This window comes from Orycteropus afer, unplaced genomic scaffold (genome assembly GCF_000298275.1).
Source record: "Orycteropus afer afer isolate SDZICR_OR568_19922 unplaced genomic scaffold, OryAfe1.0 scaffold00250, whole genome shotgun sequence".
NCBI classification, from domain to species: Eukaryota; Metazoa; Chordata; class Mammalia; order Tubulidentata; family Orycteropodidae; genus Orycteropus; species Orycteropus afer.
This window is the reverse complement of record NW_006921837.1, coordinates 1,401,717-1,420,496: the sequence shown is the minus strand read 5'-3', so window position 1 is coordinate 1,420,496 and position 18,780 is coordinate 1,401,717. Positions and strand designations below refer to the sequence as shown.

Sequence of the window (18,780 nt, the reverse complement as noted above, 5' to 3'; positions counted from 1 at the left end):
AGGATATCTGCATGGCTAACAAGAAGGTGGCTGGGCAGAGATTCCAAGAACAGTCTTGGAATTTAATTTAGAGACCATCCGCCGACAGTGGCCTCTGTGAACAGCTAGAACATGAGAAGGAACCCTGAAGGTCTCTGGGAAGGTATATAGCCTACCACCCCAGCGGGAGCCCCGCACAGTGACACCCCCTGCCTCAGCCGCTGCCAGCCTTCGTCTCGGCACGAGGGGCTCCCCCGAATGTGCCTGATGAGCGCGGTTCTGGCCCTTTCTGCCGGTTAGGCGGACCAGACCGCGCAGACCCCCATTTCCGCTTCCGGCCCCGGGCAGAGTTGGGGGCGGTGTAGGGCGGGGCCGAGGGCTGTAGGCGCCGGGCTGAGGTAGCAGCTTTCGCGCGGCCGGGTGGCTGCTGGTAGCCGGCGCTGAGGTGCCCTGGCAGGCACCGCGGGTGGCCCGAGGCGGATGCGCCGGTCGCCCTCTTTGGGCCCCGCGGCGGCCCGGAGGCGTGAAGTCGAAGCGCTGAGCCTGCGGAAACGAGGCCGAAGGGTGGCGCCAGGGCCAGGCGAGGCAGGAGATTGCGGCCCTCAGGGCGTGGGGTGTGAGGAGAACAGGCAAAACAGAATGGTGGTCCGGGTGAATGGGAGAGAAAAGGTGGAAAGTGAAAAGTCGAGTGAGGTGTCCAGGGCAGGGAAGGCCGCGAGGCGGCGAGTGGAAGGGCCAGGAGGCCTGTCGGGGGACTCAGCGGGCCCGTCGAGTGCGGACCAACCGGGCATAGAAGCAGCGAAGGAAGCCAAGCTCCCCTTGCAATCGGGAAGGCACAGTAAGAAAGCATTCAGTGCTCACTCCCTTTCTGCCTTTTGCACCTCAGACTGTCAGCTCCATCCTTGTTTCACTGCTAGTCTTTAATTTGCGTGATCTTAACTGATGCCCATGATGAGAGGGAAAACGGGTTATTTTAAAAGGTGTTTGCCCCGTTAGGAGGAACCCTTGGTCAGAAATCCTGTTGGAGGAATTCTTACCAATGACCCATTTTAGCTAGTGTGAGTGATGATGCTAGGGGTTATTCAGCTGCCTTAGAATTTATACGGGTTTTTATGTTGTTACTTAACTGAAAATAGGTCTTTCATTTAAAAACAAACTATACTTCCATACAGCTATTCGGGGAAGTAAGGATGAGTTGTTGTTGTTGTTTTGCCGTGGAGTCAGCCCTGACTCATAGCGACCCCTCCTTGGGTTTCCGAGGCAGTATCACTACGGAAGTAGGATTGCCCAACCTTCCTTGCGAGGAGTGGCTGGTGGATTTGAACCGCCAGCCTTCTGGTGAGCAGTCAAGTGCCTTAGGCACTATGCTACCACAGCTCCTATGTAGCTTCACAAATTTTAATTTTAAGTGGCATTCCTATTTCCTCCTCAATGTAAAATCTTTCTTGTCATGTTTTGTTGTTTTGATCAGCCAAGGAAAAAAGAAAAGTTATTGAAGCCTCCAGTGACGATCCACAGCCAGGAATTGACCTGGTAAGGAAGGAATCATTAACCAGTTAGGAATCTTTCCAAACAGTGCAATGCAGTTAAATTCAAAGTATGGCTTTCTTTGTAGTCTTTGGGTGAGGAAGGTTTGGTAGAAGGTATTAGAAGAAGGATTGAGATTAAAAAACTTAAAAATTTAGAGATTATCTCCGTTATCTCAAAATAACTGAAAATAAAGTGGCACAAAATGGTAAGGTTGAATTCCAAGATGAACTGTACAAGAATACTCCAAAATATTCTTGTAACAGCTTGTCACCTAGAGTAGACAATAATTATATTTTAAAGTTACATGATTGTAATTGTTTCCCCCATTTTAAGGGTTGTAATGATGAAAACAACCTTGAATATAAACCTGATGGTGGATGTATGCATGTAGCAGAAAATTCTTCCAAGAATGAAAATCTTAAGAGCCTTGCAGAGAAGAGTGATACAAATAGTATTCCTCAGCTTTTACAAAGTGAAGAAAACTTAATGGGAGTAAATAAATTATTGCTTGAAGACAGTGATTTAGACCAAAGTACAAATAATGGCTTCCTTTCCTGCCTTCAAAGTGAAAAACATAAATATTCAATAGCGGAGAGCAATATTGGGAGAAAACCAAAGAAAAAGATGAAGTTGGCTGAAAAAGGAGATGAAACAGTTACTGAGAAGAGCTTCTCTAATGTGTACAGCAAGTCTGAGTTGGTATTACAAGAAAACCTCATGCGTGCTCAATGTAAAGAAGCAGGAACTTTAGACACTAAAAAAGGCCCTTCCAAAGTTTTGAGGAGAGTAAACCATAACACATCCTCTCCAGTGGATCATTCATTAAGTCTCCCAGAAACAGAAGAGAAAAAAACAAGTCCTGAACATCATGTAAATGCTATGTTTCAGAAAACCCTTGACCCACTTTTGAAAGAAGAAACAAAGACTGCTTCAGAGCCCTTTGTATGTAAAAACATGGAGCCAGAAGAATATTTTAAGTTAGTAAGAAACTCAGTAGTGAAGCCACCTAGTGATAGATTTGACCTTTCTGATTACCATCATATTGAAAGATCTTCACAGGAAGAGTTGGGAAATGAAACTGAAGAATCAAAGTTAAGCTGTCACAGAACAATACCAATGACTGGTAAAAGAACTTGGCCTTGTTACTCGTGTGCTAGAATATCTGTCCAATGTTGGAAAAAGGCATCCTTGCCAGAATCAAATTTATTTCTTTCTGCGTCTGGAGAAAGTTTTAGTCAAAATGATTTTCTTAAACACCCAACAAATCAGACTCACTTAACTGATTCCAAAGTATTGTTACAAAGCTCTATAACGGAAACAAACATTGACTCTTCAAGCAAAGAAAAATTGGATTCTGATGTAAATTGTCTATCTTCAGATTCTGCAACAGAACCAACTTTAATGGTTATAGAGGAACCTATAATCAGTGGTGATAAAAAAGTGAGGTCAGAGGAGCTGAGCAGAAGTGGGCCAGAGATAGTTGTGAACACTGCCCAAGACACTCGGTTAACTAATGTGACTCAAAGCTTGACAGGAAGTAAAAAAAAGGATAGAGGGAATTTAACAAAACCTAATTTTACAGTGGCTTCCCAGGATGGCCAGGAAGCAAATAACTCTACAGGCAAAACTATTCATCGAAAAGCACGTGTTGCTAAGCAAACACTTGAAGTTCCAGATTTGGTTAAAATATTGAACACAGGACGGCTGACTAATTTTAAAATTCCTTTACTTAAGAATAGAACAGAAAAAAGAAAAGAAGTAAATCTCAAGTCATCAGAGAGAGAAGCTTATAGTCCCCTAGAACTTCTTGACAATTTATCTGTAGCAGAGGTAAAACAACATTGGAGTAAAGAAAATGTCTCCATAGAAATATCAGAACCTCAATCTTGGAGTGTACAAAACAGTGTAACTTCAATGCAAGTGAGTTCTGATTCATTCTACAGTAAGAATAACTGCAGTGTTTCTTCAGGCTTCTCAAAGCAAGGTAATAATAAACCATCTAATCACATCTCTGAAGTAGGCAAAATTGTTTCTAACCAGGAAGCTGTTTCTCTTACAGTTGAAAATAATATTTTTCCTTGTGATCCTGAGTGTACAGAGAAAAGTACTGCTTTCTGTTGTAATCAACAAGACACATTTGAACCAGTTTCCTCTGAAGATAGTACTAAAAAAATGACTGAGACCTTTTCAGAAATTAAAATGGAGTTTCCGGATGTTCTTAAAGCATATGAAGATGATGTCCTCTTAATTGATGTAATTCAAGATGACCCAGACCTTTTTGGAGTTTCCAGTGAAGGGGAGCTTTCTTTTACTTCAGAGGTCCCCATGATAGGCCTGGAGCCCAGTGTTGCTGAAGAGTACTCACCAACAGACTCCAAGCACATGGAACTTCCAGAAAAAAAAGAACCAAGTGATGACTTGAGGTATGCATGTTCAAGTATGCTGTTTGGTGCAGATTTTTGTTGGGGGTTTTAAAAGCAATTTAGACTCCTAGGTGTTACTAATTTATCAGTGACATTGCTGCTGTATTACTTTTTTTTTAACCCAGTCATTTCTTAACTGTATAATTTATTAATCCTGAACCCAGAAATGTTCTTATGCTAAACTTAGAGTAGATATAAAGGAAATAAAGGAAAAAATATATATATATATTCATTTATACGTATATATATATATAAAAATTATCCTTCTTCATTTTATATATAAATATATAATGAAAAATTAGCTTAAGGTTGTTTTTTCCCCCCATGATACTACTTTTAAAGTGATGGGGATGGCTTTAAAATGGTGATTATTGTCCCCAAATAGGGCTAGCTTGCTGAGGTAACTTGAAATGGAGCCATGTAGTAACCCTTCATGGTCAGAGCTTAATCTGTTTTGGTGTGCCCCAACTTAATGTTATATTTTATTTTACTAAACTACCATTCTTAAGTCTCTATTTTATATTTGTATGTAACGATACTTTAATATTGGAATGTTTTGTGAACAAATTTAAAAGGAAACAGGAAAAAGTTCACTGAAATTCAGAGGTACCTGATTTAAACCAAAACAAAACCACACTCACTGCCATGAAGTGAATTCTGACTCATAACGACCCTTTAGGGCAGAGTAGAACTGCCTCATAGGGTTTCTGAGGCTATAAATCATTACAGAGGCAGACTGCCTCATCTTTCTTTCGTGGGGTGGCTGGTGGGTTCAAACTACCGACCTTATGGTTAGCAGCTGAATGCTTAAACCACTATGCCACCAGAACTCCTTTAAATATCTCTAGTATTTATAAATTTTAGTCACCTCTCTGATACCATACTCATCTTGATGTTCTTAGTGTTACAAGAAATTATAAATCATCACCAAATAGAGTGTTTTCTATATGCCAGATAACAGCACCAAGAGCTTTATTTATTATTTAACTACCTAATGAGGTAGGATGGTAATCTGCCCACTTTGAAAAGGGAAAAAGTGAAGATGGCAAGTTTTCACTTGGCCAAGGTTACACTGCTGGTAACAGAGCCTCGATTTGAACCCAAGTCTGTCTTACTCTAAAACTAAGGGTAAAGAGCTTGATCTTTATAGTATGATAGAGTTTTTTTAATCTTTTCTTTGACACTTATTAGCTATGTGACATTTGGGACAAATTATTTTACCTTATTTGTAAAAAGAGAAATACTTGCCTCAGGGTTGTGAGGATTAAATCAAAGAATGGATGGATAAGGTTTCAGCATGGCACTGGACAAGCCTAAGGGTTTAATAAATAAAGTTTTAAAAAGTTAGGTTTTAAAAAAAAAAAAAAAAAAAACTTTTGTTATACCATGCTTCCTTTGAGGAATACAAAGGAAAAATAGAACAACTCTTGCATTCAAAAGCTAACATCTCTATTGGCTAACAGAGCTATAGCCAAAAGTAGAGAAGGACACCTGTTGTGAATTAAAGGTTAAGACATTAACTGTTTTATTTATTTAAGAATGAAAACTGATTTTACAAAAATGATCCATGTTTATTACATTAAAGTGTCAAAAAAAAAAAATTCAAACTCACTGCAGTCAAGTCCATTCGCCTCATAGCAACCTCTCCTTGGGTTTCCAAGGCTGTATCTCTACGGAAGTAGATTACCCAGTTTTCCTTCTGAGGAGTGGCTGGTGGGCTTAAACCACCAGCCTTCTGGTTGGCAGTCAAGTGCCTTAGGCATTAGGCCAAAAATCCCTCCATCCAAAATAACAGACTAGACATCTGTCTAGGCATTTACATGGATATAATCTTAAAAATTAAACCATGCCATTTTTAGCAGAAACATTAATTTTATTTACATTTGAATACATTCAGAGGGAGGACTAAAGTGAAACTAAAGGAATTGCTGAACCAGTATATTTCTTTACCATAAGAGATTGTTTGCTAGAGTTCTCAAAAGTTAATAAGAACCAAAAAACCAGTCCTGCTGCTGTCAAGTTGATTCTGACTCATAGCAACCCTATAGACAGAGTAGAACTGCCCATAGGATTTTTAAGATTATAAATCTTTATGGATGCAGACGGATACAACTTAATCCTGCAGACCAGCTGGTGGCTTCAAAAATTAGTATGTTTATTTAATTTTTAGTTTTGTTCCAGATAGCAGCATTTGCTTTCCTGATGAAAGATGAACACAGCAGTACATGTTCACTTTTTATCCCAATCCTGCCTTTTATATTTTTGTTAAACATTTTTATTTTACCTTTTTAACTCTGTGCCATTTATTTTTTCTTTAATAATCTGTAGTCACAAAGATTCTTGCTCTTGGTTTGTTCTTAAATGGATTCAGTGCTTAGTAGTCCTTTTTACTTTCCTCTAATCTTTACTGTTTTTATTCATCTCTTAATTAATTACAGTTCAAAGCGTTTTTTTTTTTTCAAGAAGGAATTCTTGATTGCTGTGTTCCGTGAGATCTTGGATGCATAAAAATGGTCGTTGTCTAAGAGCAAATTATCTGGTATAAAACTCTTAGTTTACATTTTTCCTCCTAACAATTGTGTAGACATCATTCCTCTGCTTTCTCCTTTGAGTGTGTTAGTGGATACATCTGAGGCCAAACTGATTTCTTCCACTGCTCCTCTTGAAACTGCTTTCTTCTGCTGTTGCTCCTTCTCTTTTCCTCCATTTTAAGATTGATAATTATGTATCAGTTTTCCTGGGAAAAAGATGAGCCATTTTGGTTTGTAGTATCAAGTTTCTACTTCAGATAATTTTTATATTATTGTCATTGGCTTCAAAAGATCCAATTTCACATGTATTACTTTTCATTTTTCTTTCATATCTGCTTCTGAGTTTCAGTTTTTAAGTGAACTGGAAATTTTCCTCAATAATTATTTTAATATATTCACTTATTTTTCTGCACTGGAAATGCCGATTTTGCCATCTTCCACAGTGCTGGGGTAAACCTTAACACGGGAAAATAGGGAGATGATAACTAGAAGATCTGTCAGTAGTTGCACAGAAAGTCATTAATGATGCTATCATTAAATTAGACTTAAGAATATATTATTTCAGATTTCTGTTCTAGCCTTCTCATCTGTCAGTTCCTAGTTCATATACTCCACTCCCCACAGCCCCCAAGACACCAAGAGGTTGAAGTCTGTTTCTTCTCTATAGAAATTGAAATAGAAAATAGGAGGTCAGGGCAGATATTGACAGAAACTTTGGACTACCTCTTACTATTAAAACAGGTGGACAAATCTGAGTTTACTTAATGGTTGGGGGAAGTGTTCTCAGACCTGTTAGGAAGAATTGCAAGGGTTTAAGTCATGTTAGCATGTTTATCATTGTAGATCTCCACCGTAAGGAAAGTACGTATTATAATCCAAAGGATTGGGAGTGAACCTTTATTAGAACTCATTTGCTAAAACTTAAACTGATGAATTAGAAATGTGTAATGGGCCAAATTGGTAAAACTTTTGAATTAGCCTTTAAACACAGTTGGAAATGATCTGAGATGTCTGTAATAATCAGTGCTGGATAGTTAATCTGTACTAGAACATAGGATTATCTTCATCATTTTATTATATTCTAAAATATCATTTGAATAATACATCATTGAGCTTTTAAGATCTTTTAAGATCTTTTAAGAGCTTTTAAGATCTTCCAGAAATTCAAGGGAATTACTATGTAGCTGGGGGATTGAGGGAAGTAAAGGACTGAAACAAAAATAATACAAATTGAGGTACTAACAAGGAGTTTAGAGAAGAGAGATGAAAGGACATTTTGGAAAAGCTAAAATTTATACAGATCTTGAAATTTGGGTGGATTTAGGTTAATAAGGGGGAAACCTTTGGTGGAGAAAGAAATAATGAGGAAAATGCAAGCAAAAAGGTAAAGGTAGGCATGAATATGGCTGTGTAGGGAAGGTTATGAAGCCTTTCCTAACACCATAGCACCTTCCACCACTTGCCTGTCAGTTTGTCATACTACATTGGCTTGTGTGTTGCTATGAAGCTGGAGGCTATGCCACTGGTATTTCAAATACCAGCAGAGTCATCCATGGTGTACAGGTTTCAGCAGAGCTTCAGGGCTAAGATAGAGTCGGAAGAAGGAAGGGCCCATCCACTTAAAGAATTGGCCAGTGAAAACCTTATAAATGATAGTGAAACACTGTCTAATATATTATCAGAAAACTTTGAATAGCTTTGAAACATTGTCCAATACAGTGCTGGAAGATGAGCCCTTCTGGTCAGAAGGCACTCAGATTATGACTGGGGAAGATCTGGCTTCTCAAAGTAGAAGTTGACCTTAATAATGTGGATGGAGTAAAGCTTTTGGACCTCCATTTGCCGATACGGCACAACTTAAAATGAGAAGAAACTGCTGCAAACATCCATTAATAATCGGAACATGAATGTACAAAGTATGAATCTAGGAAAATTGGGAGTTTTCAAAAATGAAATGGAACACATAAAGATCAATATCCTAGGCATTAGTGAGCTGAAATGTACTTGGTTGAGCCACTTTGCATCAGACAGTCATATGATCTCCTATGCTGGGAATGACAAATTGAAGAGGAATGGTATGGCATTCATCATCACAAAGAATGTATCAAGATCTATCCTGAAGTACAGTGCTGTCAGTCATAGTGTAATATCCATACACCTAGAAGGAAGACCAGTTAATACTACTATTATTCAGATTTATGTCCCAACCATCAAAGCCGTGGCTGAAGATCAAAGATGTCTCTTTGAAGACTAAGGTGCACCTAACCCAAGCCATGGTATTTCAGTCATCTCAGATGCAGGTGAGAGCTGGACAATGAATAAGGAAGACTGAAGAAGAGTTGATGCTTTTGAGTTGTGGTATTGGTGAAGAATACTGAAAGTACCATGGACTGTCAGAAGAATGAACAAATCTGTCCTGGAAGAAGTATACCCAGAATGCTCCTTGGAAGCAAGAATGGCCAGACTTCATCTCACCTACTGTAGTCATTTTGTCAGAAGGGACCATTCCCTGGAGAAGAATATCATGCTTGGTAAAGTGGAGGGTCAGCAAAATGGGAAGACCCTCAAGGAGATGGATTGACACAGTGGTTGCAATGAGGCTGGCACAGGACCAGGCAGTGTTTCATTCTGTTGTACATAGGGTCACTATGAGTCAGAGCTGCCACAACAGCACCTAACAAGAACAACATAGGACCTTACCTCAATTATGGCACTGATCTCATGACAGTATACTTTAAATGTCTCTAGTCTGCTAAACTTTTTGATTCCTTAAATGTCCATGTCTATTTACCATTGCAAGTCTAGACCCTCATACACTGAGGGAGGGGAGGGAATTAAGATGAATTCCTACTGTCTTATAGGCTATTTTCTCAAGCTCCTAGATTGGAATTTATGTAAATGGAACAGTGAATTCTTTCTTTCCAAACCACATTGATGTTGAACGTAGTTGAAAATAAGATTTAGCAATTAGGTTGATGCTAGATTATGGAGATCTGGAAAGTCAGGCATGACAATTTTAATCCTGTACAGAATCAATGTTGGCAATATAGTGGGGAGACAAGAGTTCCAACCATATCACCTTCACAACTTGGACTTAAATCTGTAAGGAAGCATTGTAGATTCTGGAACCAGTTAATATAAACACAGAATTCTATGGGGGAAAAACACCTGGCACCAATACACAGAAAATAAAAATTTAACCACTTTTACCAAGGCATTGGAGTCCCATTAGACCCATGCCTAGCATAGGTCCATCATGGGAAAATCTGATTTAAACCCAGTTTGTTCCCCAGGAGCTTAGCCTTCTAGAGTACAGTAGTCTGATCACCAGTTTTACCATACCAGTTGACAAAGATATGATTTCCATCATAAGTAAAGGTTATTCTCTCTCTCTCCTCACCCCCCTCCTTATGTATTTGAACTCAGCCTTTCTTTCAAGAAGTTTACTTTGTTCTGGTCTCTCCAATGAAATTTGAAACAATGCTACAAATTACATTTAATTGTAAGAACTGATGTTAGTGTCTGTCCTGTGTTAGACACATTACTTATATTGTTTAGTGAAACAGTTTTGACATTGGAACTCTCACTAGCATTAAGATTGAATCAAAGTGAATAACTTTCCAAAAGGAGGACACACAGGTAATAAGTGTCAGAGCTGAGACCTTTTTTTAAAAAAAATTATGATTTGGGTGAAAGTTTACAGAGCAAATTCACTTTCCATACAGTAGTCCACATAGACTTTGTCTCATGACTTTGACTACAATTTACCACAATGCAACAGCTCCCCTCCCCCTTCCTCCCATAGTTACCTCTTCCCAATGTCCTTCCCTTCATGCAGTCCTGCCCCCTGAGCTGTCTCCCTGTGCATACACAGCCCTTCTATTCTCCCATGATTGTTATCTCCAGGGAGTGTATCTACCTCAGGTAAATGTGCAAAGGCTTGGAGTTAAAAAACTAAAAAGGAAGAACTTGCCCAGCATTTGTCAAGCTGAAAGTACTGAAGGAAAAATTCAAGCCTCGAGTTGCAATACTGAAGGATTCTATGGGGAAGAAATTGAATGATGCAGGAAGTATCAAAGAAAATGGAAGGAATACATACCACAATTCAAAGGCATCAACTCTTCTTCAATTGTCCCTATTTGTTGTCTAGCTTTCACGTGCCCATAGGATGATTGAAATTACCATGGCTTGGGTCAGGCACACCTGGGTCCTCAAAGTGACATCTTTGCTTCTTAACACTTTAAAGAGATCTTTTGCAGCAGATTTGCCCAGTGTGATATGACATCTGATTTCTTGACTGCTGCTCCCCTGGGAGTTGATTGTGGATCCAAGTAAAATGAAAACCTTGACAATTTCAGTCTTTTCTCTGTTTATCATGATGTTGCTTATTGGTCCACTTATGAGGATTTTTGTTTTCTTTATGTTCACGTGTAATCCATATTGAACACTGTAGTCTTTGATGTTCATCATGAAGTGCTACAAGCCCTTTGCACTTTCAGCAAGCAAGGTGTGTCATCTGCATATAGCAGATTGTTAACAAGTCTTTCTCCAATCCTGATGCCATGTTCTTCATACAGTCCAGCTTCCTGGGTTATTTGCTCAGCATCCAGATTGAATAAGTATAGTGAAAGTATACAACCCTGATGCACACCCTTTCTAATTTTAAACCATGCAGTATTCCATTATTCTCTTCCCTTGCCTCCTTGTCTCCATACAGGTTCCTCATGAAAACAAGTGTTCTGGAATTTCCATTCTTTGCAATGCTATACATAATGTGTTATTATCCACACAGTTGAATGCTTTTGCATAGTCAGTAAAACAGGTAAACATTTTTCTGATATTCCTTGCTTTAGCCAAAATCCATCTGACATCAACAGTGATATCCCTCGTTACACATCCTCTTCTGAATCCAGCTTACATTTCTGGAACTTCTCTGTGAGTATACCACTGTAATCATTTTTTAATTATCTTCAGAATTTTACTTCTTGTTGTTGTTATGTGCTGTTAAGCTGGACCCAACTCGTAGCGACCCCTCCTTGGGTTTCCTAGGCTGTATCACTAAGGAAGTAGATTGCCCAACCGTCCTTCCAAGGAGTGGCTGGTGGATTTGAACCGTCAGCTTTCTGGTTAGCAGTCAAGTGCCTTAGACACTATGTTACCAGAGCTCCCAAAATTTTTACTTAATGTGATGTTAATGATACTGTTTGATAATTTGCACATTTCGTTGGATCACCTTTCTTTGAAATGGACAGAAATAATGATCTCTTCCAGTCAGTTGACCAGGTAATTGTCTTCCAGGTTTCTTGGCATAAACGAGTCCCTCCAGTGCTATATCCATTTGTTGAAGCATCTCAATGGATTTTCCATCAATTCCTGGAGCCTTGTTTTTTTGCCAATTCCTTCAGTGCAGCTTCGACTTTTTCCTTCAATATCATTGGTTCTTGATCATATGTCACCTCTTGAAATAGTTGAATATCGACCAATTATTTTTGTTACAGTGACTGTGTATTCCTTCTGTGTTCTTTTGATGCTTCCTGTATCGTTCAATATTTTACCAATAGAATCCTTCAGTACTGCAGCTCGAGGTTTGAATTTTTCATTTGGTTCTTTCAGCTTGAGAATTGGTGAGTGTGTTCTTCCCTTTTGGTCCTCTAACTCCCATGTCTTTGCACATTTCATTGTGATATTTACTTTGCCTTGAGGTGCCCTTTGAAATCTTCTGTTTAGCTCTTTTATTTCATCATTTCTTCATTCACTTGAGCTACTCTTAATTTAAGAGCAAGTTTCAGAGTCTCTTGTGACATTGATTTTGATCTTTTTTCTTCCTTTCCTGTCTTTTTAATGATCTTTTGCTTCCTTCGTGTATAGTGTTCTTGATGTCATACAACAACTTGTCTGGTCTTCAGACTGTGGTGTTCAGTGCGTCAAATCTGTTCATTAGATGGTCTCTAAATTCAGGTGGGATAAAATCAAGGTCATATTTTGGCTCTCATGAACTTGTTTTAATTTTCTTCAGCTTCAACTTGAACTTGCGTGAGAGCAATTTATGGTCTGTTCCACAATCAGCTCTTGGCCTTGTTTTGACTGATGACATTGACTTTTTCCATCACCTCTTTCCACAGATAGAGTTGATTGGATTCCTCTGCATTCCTTCTGTATGTCCACGTATATAGCTGCCATATAAGTTGTTGAAAAAGGTATTTGCATGAATTAAGTCATTGGTCTTGCAAAATTCTGTTGTGCAATCTCCAGCATCATTTCTATCTGGATCTATCTCTTTCTGTTTCTATGATATCTCTACCAAGGCCATGTTTTCCAATGCTCATGATTCTCTTATATTTCCAACTTTTGCATTCCAATCACCAGTGATAACCAATACATCTTGATTCCATGTTTGGTCAATTTCAAACTACAGAGTTTGGTAAAAATCATCAATTTCTTCATCTTTGGCTTTGCAGTTGGTACATAAATTTGAATAATAGTAGTATTTGTGGGTCTTCCTGTAGGCATATGGATATTATCCTATCACTGACATCATTGTGCTACATAGATCTTAAAATGTTGTTTTTGACGATGAATGTGATGATATTCTTCTTTGTTTTTTCGCTGTAGACCATTTATTGTCTGATTCAAAATGGCCATTATCAGTCCATTTCAGCTGACTAATGCTAAGGATATTGATCTTTATCTGTCCCATTTCACTTTTGACAGCTTTAGTTTTCTTAGATTCGTACTTCATATATCCCATGTTCTGATTATTAATGAATGTTTACAGCTGTTTCTTCCCATTTTGAGTCATGTCCCATCAGCAAATGAAGATCCAGAAAATTTACTCCATCCACTTATTAAGGTCGACTCTACTTTAAGGAGGCAGCTCTTCCCAAGTCATACTTTTGAGTACTTTTTCCAACTTGAGGGGCTCATCTTCCAGCACTGTATCACGATGTTTCATTGCTATTCCTAAGGTTTCCAGTGGTCAGATTTTCATAAGTGGATGATCTTGTCCTTCTTTCCAATGTGTCTTAGTCTGGAAGCCCTGCTGAAACCTGTCCACCATGGGTGATCCTGCAGGTATTTGAAATACCAGTGGTACAGCCTCCAGCCTCACAGCAACATGCAAATCACCACAGTACAACAAACTGAAAGATGAGTGGTGGAAAGGGATACTGAGTAGTTTAAAATCAGAAAAGGTGTGTATCAGGGTTGTATCCTTTCACTGTACTTATTCAGTATATATGCTAAGCAAATAATCTGTATAGCTGGACAGTATGAAGAAGACAACATCAGGATTAACAACCTACAATACGCAGATGACACAACCTTACTTGCTAAAAGTGAAAAGGCACTTACTGATGTAGATGAAAAACTATAGCCTTCAGCATGGATTATGCCTCAACATAAAACAAAAATCCCTACGATTGAACCAATAAGCAACATCATGATAAATGGAGTAAAGATTGAAGTTGTCAGGGATTTCATTTTATTTGAATCCACAATGGACACCATAGAAGCAGCAGCCAAGAAATCAAACAACATATTGCATTGAGCAAATCTGCAAAAGTTCAAAACAAAGATGTCACTTTGAGGACTAAATTTTACCTGACCCATGCCATGATGTTCTCTTTTTTGAGCTTTTTATTGTGATTTGGTTGAAAGTTTATAGAGAAAATCAGTTCTCCATTCAACAGTTCACACACATTTTGTTCCATGTCATTTATTGCATTCCCCTCAGTGTAATATCACTCTTCCCACATCTTCTGTTTCTTCTTTCCATTCTTCCTTCTCTCCCAACCCTTCCTGCCTTCTGAACTTCATCATTGGGCAAATGCTGCCCTTTTGGTCTTGAATGGTTGAGTGTTCTAAAGAATGTCTACCTTCTTAGAGTTATTGTTCACCTTGTAGACTTGTCTAATGTATGACTGAAAATTCAGCTACAGTATGAGTTGAGTTCCAGGTTCAAAGGGTGACCGAGGGCTGTAGTCTTGCGGGTTCTACCAGTTTCCATCTGACCAGTAAGCCTGGTCTTTTTAATATTTATTTGTTCTGTATTTTTCTTTCACTCTATTCAGGACTTTCTAATGTGATTCCTTTCAGAGTAGTTGATAGTGGTAGCCAGGCACCATCTAGTTCTTCTAGTCTCAGGGTCAAGGAAGCTGAGGTTCTCTTAGTTCTTTAGTCTTTAGGACTAATAGTTTCCATTTGTCTTTTATTTTCTTTGCTCTTCTTTGAAAGAGGAGTTGCACCTTAGATAGCTACTCGCAAGCTTTTTTATTACTTTTTTTTTTTTTAATTGTGATTTGGGTGATAGTTTACAGAGCAAATTCATTTTCCATACAGCAGTTCATACACATTTTGGTACATGATATTGATTGCAGTCCCCATAATGTAACAACTCCTTCCCACTTCCTCTTTACCTTTTCCCTGTGTCCTTCTTTCCTATGCATTCGTACCCTGTGAGCTCTCTCCTTGTATAAGTACTGCCCTTCTGATCTCCTGTGATCAGTTGCTCTAAGGAGTATACCTACATGGTGTATATGTTCAGCTTATATGCCTGTCTGTTGTTTGGCTGGAAGCCACAGGAGTTCAATTCCAGGCCTGAAAGACGACTGGGCCATAGTCTCAGGGGTTTTACCAGTCTCTATCAGACCAGTAAGCCTGGTCTTTGTTATGATTTTTTGAGTTTTGTTTCACATTTTTCTCCCACTCTATCCAGAATCTCCTGTATTGATCACTTTCTGAGTGGTTGACAGTGGTAACCAAGCACCATCTAGTTCTTCTGATCATGTAGATTGAGGTTCTTGTGGTCCACTAATCCCTTGCACTAATTGTTTCCATGTGCCTTTGGTTTTCTTCATTCTTTTTTACACCAGATGAGGAGACACCAATTGTTGCATCTAGATTGCTGCTTGTAAGCTTTTAAGACCCCAGTTGCTACTCACCAAAGTAGGATGTAGAACATTGTCTTTGTGGATTATGTTGTGCTAATGGACCTTGATATGTCCTGAGGCTATCTATGGTCCTGAGTCCTTGGGTCCAGCAACACTCCCTCACGTCTTTTTGTTATGGGTAAGAAGTTTACATCATTTTGTATCCTGTATGCTCTACTATAGGAGCTCTGGTAGCATAGCTCCTAAGGCATTTGACTGCTAACCAGAAGGATGGTGTTGAAACCTACCAGCTACTGCAGAAGGAAGACTTGAGCAGTCTGCTTCCATAAAGATTTACCGCCTTGGAAACCCAAAGGGGGTTGCTGTGAGTCAGAATTGACTCGATGGTAGTGAGTTTGGTTTGGTTTATGCTCTACTATATTCATGGATATATTTACAACATATGTGAAAACATATGTTAAAAATATCCTCCATTAAACCTATACCTATTCATGGGTGTAGTTTCATTCTCCTTCCCACACCTGTTCAGCTTGTGTCTTTGTATCCACTCATAAATTATTGTTATTGTTATTACTGTTATTGCAGAATCGTATATGAATTAATATTTACCTCTGATACCTTTAATTCTTGTACTCCTCATGGCATCTTCCTTTTCTTGATCATTTTGTGCTCCCCTCCTCCTTATTATATATTGCCTTCCCCTTCACCCAAGTCAGTATGTATATACCCTCTAGTTAGTGGTTTACCCTCCTCCCCTCTCATCCCTGGTAACCATCAAAAATTATTATTTTTTTTTAATGTGAAAACCTTTTCTTGACTTTTTCACAATAGTGATCTCATACAGTATTTACCCTTTGGTAATTCACTAATTTCAATCAGTATAGTGTCCTTTAAGTTCACCCATGTTATGAGATGTTGCATCGATTCATCATTGTTCTTTAATATTGTTTAGTATTCCATTGTGTGTTTGTACCATCATTTGTTTATCCATTCATCTGTTGATGGACATTTAGGTTGTTTCTGCCTTTTTGCTATTGTGGTAATGTTGTGATGCATGTGGCTGTACATATATATGTTTGTGTCACAGCTCTTATTTCTCTAGGATATATACTTAGTAGTGGGATTGCTTGATCATATGGTATTAGTATTTCCAACTTTTTACGGAAGACCATACTGTTTTCCACAGTGGTTGTACCATTTACAGTCTGGACAGCAGCGTATGAGGGTTCCAGTCTCTTCACACCCTCATCATCATTTGTTGTTTTCTGTTTTTTTTTTTTTAATTTTGCTATTAGTGCTGGGATGAGATGATACCTCATTATTGTTTTGATTTGCATCTTTTTAATGGCTAGTGATCAGGAGCATTTTTTCAGTGTTTGTTAGCAATCTGAATGCCTTCTTTGGTGAAGTGTCTGTTCATGTCTTCTGCCCATTTTTTAATTGGATTATTTTTCATTTTGTTGTTGAGGTGTTGAAGTTTTCTGTAAATTTTAGAGATTAGCCCTTTGACCAATGTGGTGTTTCCAAAAAAATTTTTTCCCAGTCAGTGGGTTCTCTTTTTACTATTTTGGTGAAATTTTTGATATACTTAAGATTCTAATTTTTTGGAGTTTCCAGTCATCTATTTTGTCTTCTGGTGTTTGTGAGTTTGTGGGTATGTTTGATAGTATTTATGCTATGTATTAGAGTCCCAAAATTTGTCCCTATTTTTTCTTTCATTGTCTTTATTGTTTTAGGTTTTACATTCAGGTCTTAAATCCAACTTTAGTTTGTTTATGTTTATGATGAGATGTGGGACCTATTTTATTTTTCTGTAAATGGATACCCAGTTTTTCCAGCACCTTTTGTTAAAGAGACTGTCTCTTCCCCATTTAATGGGCTTTAATCCTTTGTCAAAGCTGTCCATAGGTAGATGGATTTACTTCTGGGTTCTCAATTCTGGTCCATTGGTCTAGGTGTCTGTTATACCAGTATCAGGATATTTTTTAAACTAGGCCATGGTATTTTCAGTTGCCTCATAAGCATGTGAAATTTGGATGATGAATGAGAAAGACAAAAGAAGAATTAATGATACCTTTAAATTATGTTGTTGGTGAAAAATACTGAGTATACCATAGACTGCCAGAAGAATGAACAAATCTATCTTGGTAGAAGTACAGCCTGAATGCACCTTAGAAACAAGGATGGCGAGGCTTCATCTCACATACCTTGGACATGGTATCAAGAGTGACCAATCCTTGGAGAAAGACAACATGCTTGATAAAGTAGAGGGTCAGCGAAAAAGAGGAAGAACATAAATGAGATGGATTGACACATTGGTTTCAACAGTGCGCTCAAGCATAGCAACGATTGTGAGGATGACATAGCACTGGGCAGTGTTTTTTTCTGTTGTGCATGGAGTTGCTATGAGTCAGAATTGACTCAATGACACCTAACCAAAACAACAATCCTTCATTTTTTTTAATGCATTTTCTTGAAATATAATTTATGTACAGTGAAATACAGAAAACTAAAGTGACATGGGTCAATGCATTTTTTTTTTTTTTGCAGTGTTCCCTCACTTCTCCTCCCACCCCTGGCAAAAAACAAAGAAAGTTTACCTCCATTTATAAACCTTTCCTTGACCCTCCACAACAACAAACTAATACTATATTTGTCCAATTGTGATTGACTTATTTCACTGAGCATAATGTCCTCAAAGTTCATCCATATTATGCAGTGTTTTGCAGACTGTACATTCTTCTTTTTTTTTTTTTAACTGTGATATGGGTGAAAGTTTTCAGAGCAGATTCACTTTCCATACAGCAGTTCACACACACGTTGTCTCATGACATTGACTACAATTTACCCCAATGCAACAGCTCCCCTCCCACTTCCTCCAGATAGTTACCTCTTCCCTGTGTCCATCCCTCCATGCACTCCTGCCCCCTGAACTGTCTCTCTCTACATAAACAGCCCTTCTTTCTCCCATGATTATTCTCTCCAAGGAGTGTATCTACCTCAGATACATGTTTAACTCATGTGCCTGTCTTTTGTTTGTCTGGAAGCCACAGGTGTGGGTTAAGTTCCAGACGTGAAGGGCAGCTAGAGCCCATAGTCTCAGTGGTTCCACCAGGCTCTATCAGACCGGCAAACCTGGTCCCCTGTTTTTTGTTTTACAAATGATTTTGATATTTGTTCCACATTGTTCTCCCTATCTATCCAGGATCCCCTCCATAAATACCCCTCTGAGTGGTTGACAGTGGTAGCTGGGCACCATCTAGTTCTTCTGGTCTCATAGCCATATAGGCTGAGGATTATGTGGTGTACTAGTCGTTGTTGTTGTTGTTGTTAAGTGCCATCGAGTCGTTTCCGACTCATAGCGACCCCATGCACAGCAGAACGAAACACTGCCCGATCCCGCACCAGCCCCACAATCCCTGCTATACT

General features: G+C 38.7%; 1 protein-coding gene across 1 annotated transcript in view; it reads left to right on the top strand.

Annotated features, from left to right (window-relative positions):
- Positions 1-459: 459 nt before the first annotated feature.
- Positions 460-18,780, top strand: part of TOPAZ1 (testis and ovary specific TOPAZ 1) — a 146,660-nt gene continuing 128,339 nt past the window's right edge. Inside the window, 4 exon segments of the mRNA XM_007949675.1 lie at positions 460-667; positions 1,451-1,587; positions 1,589-1,678; positions 1,681-3,932. Of these exon segments, the coding sequence (XP_007947866.1) occupies positions 460-667; positions 1,451-1,587; positions 1,589-1,678; positions 1,681-3,932 (2,687 nt within the window).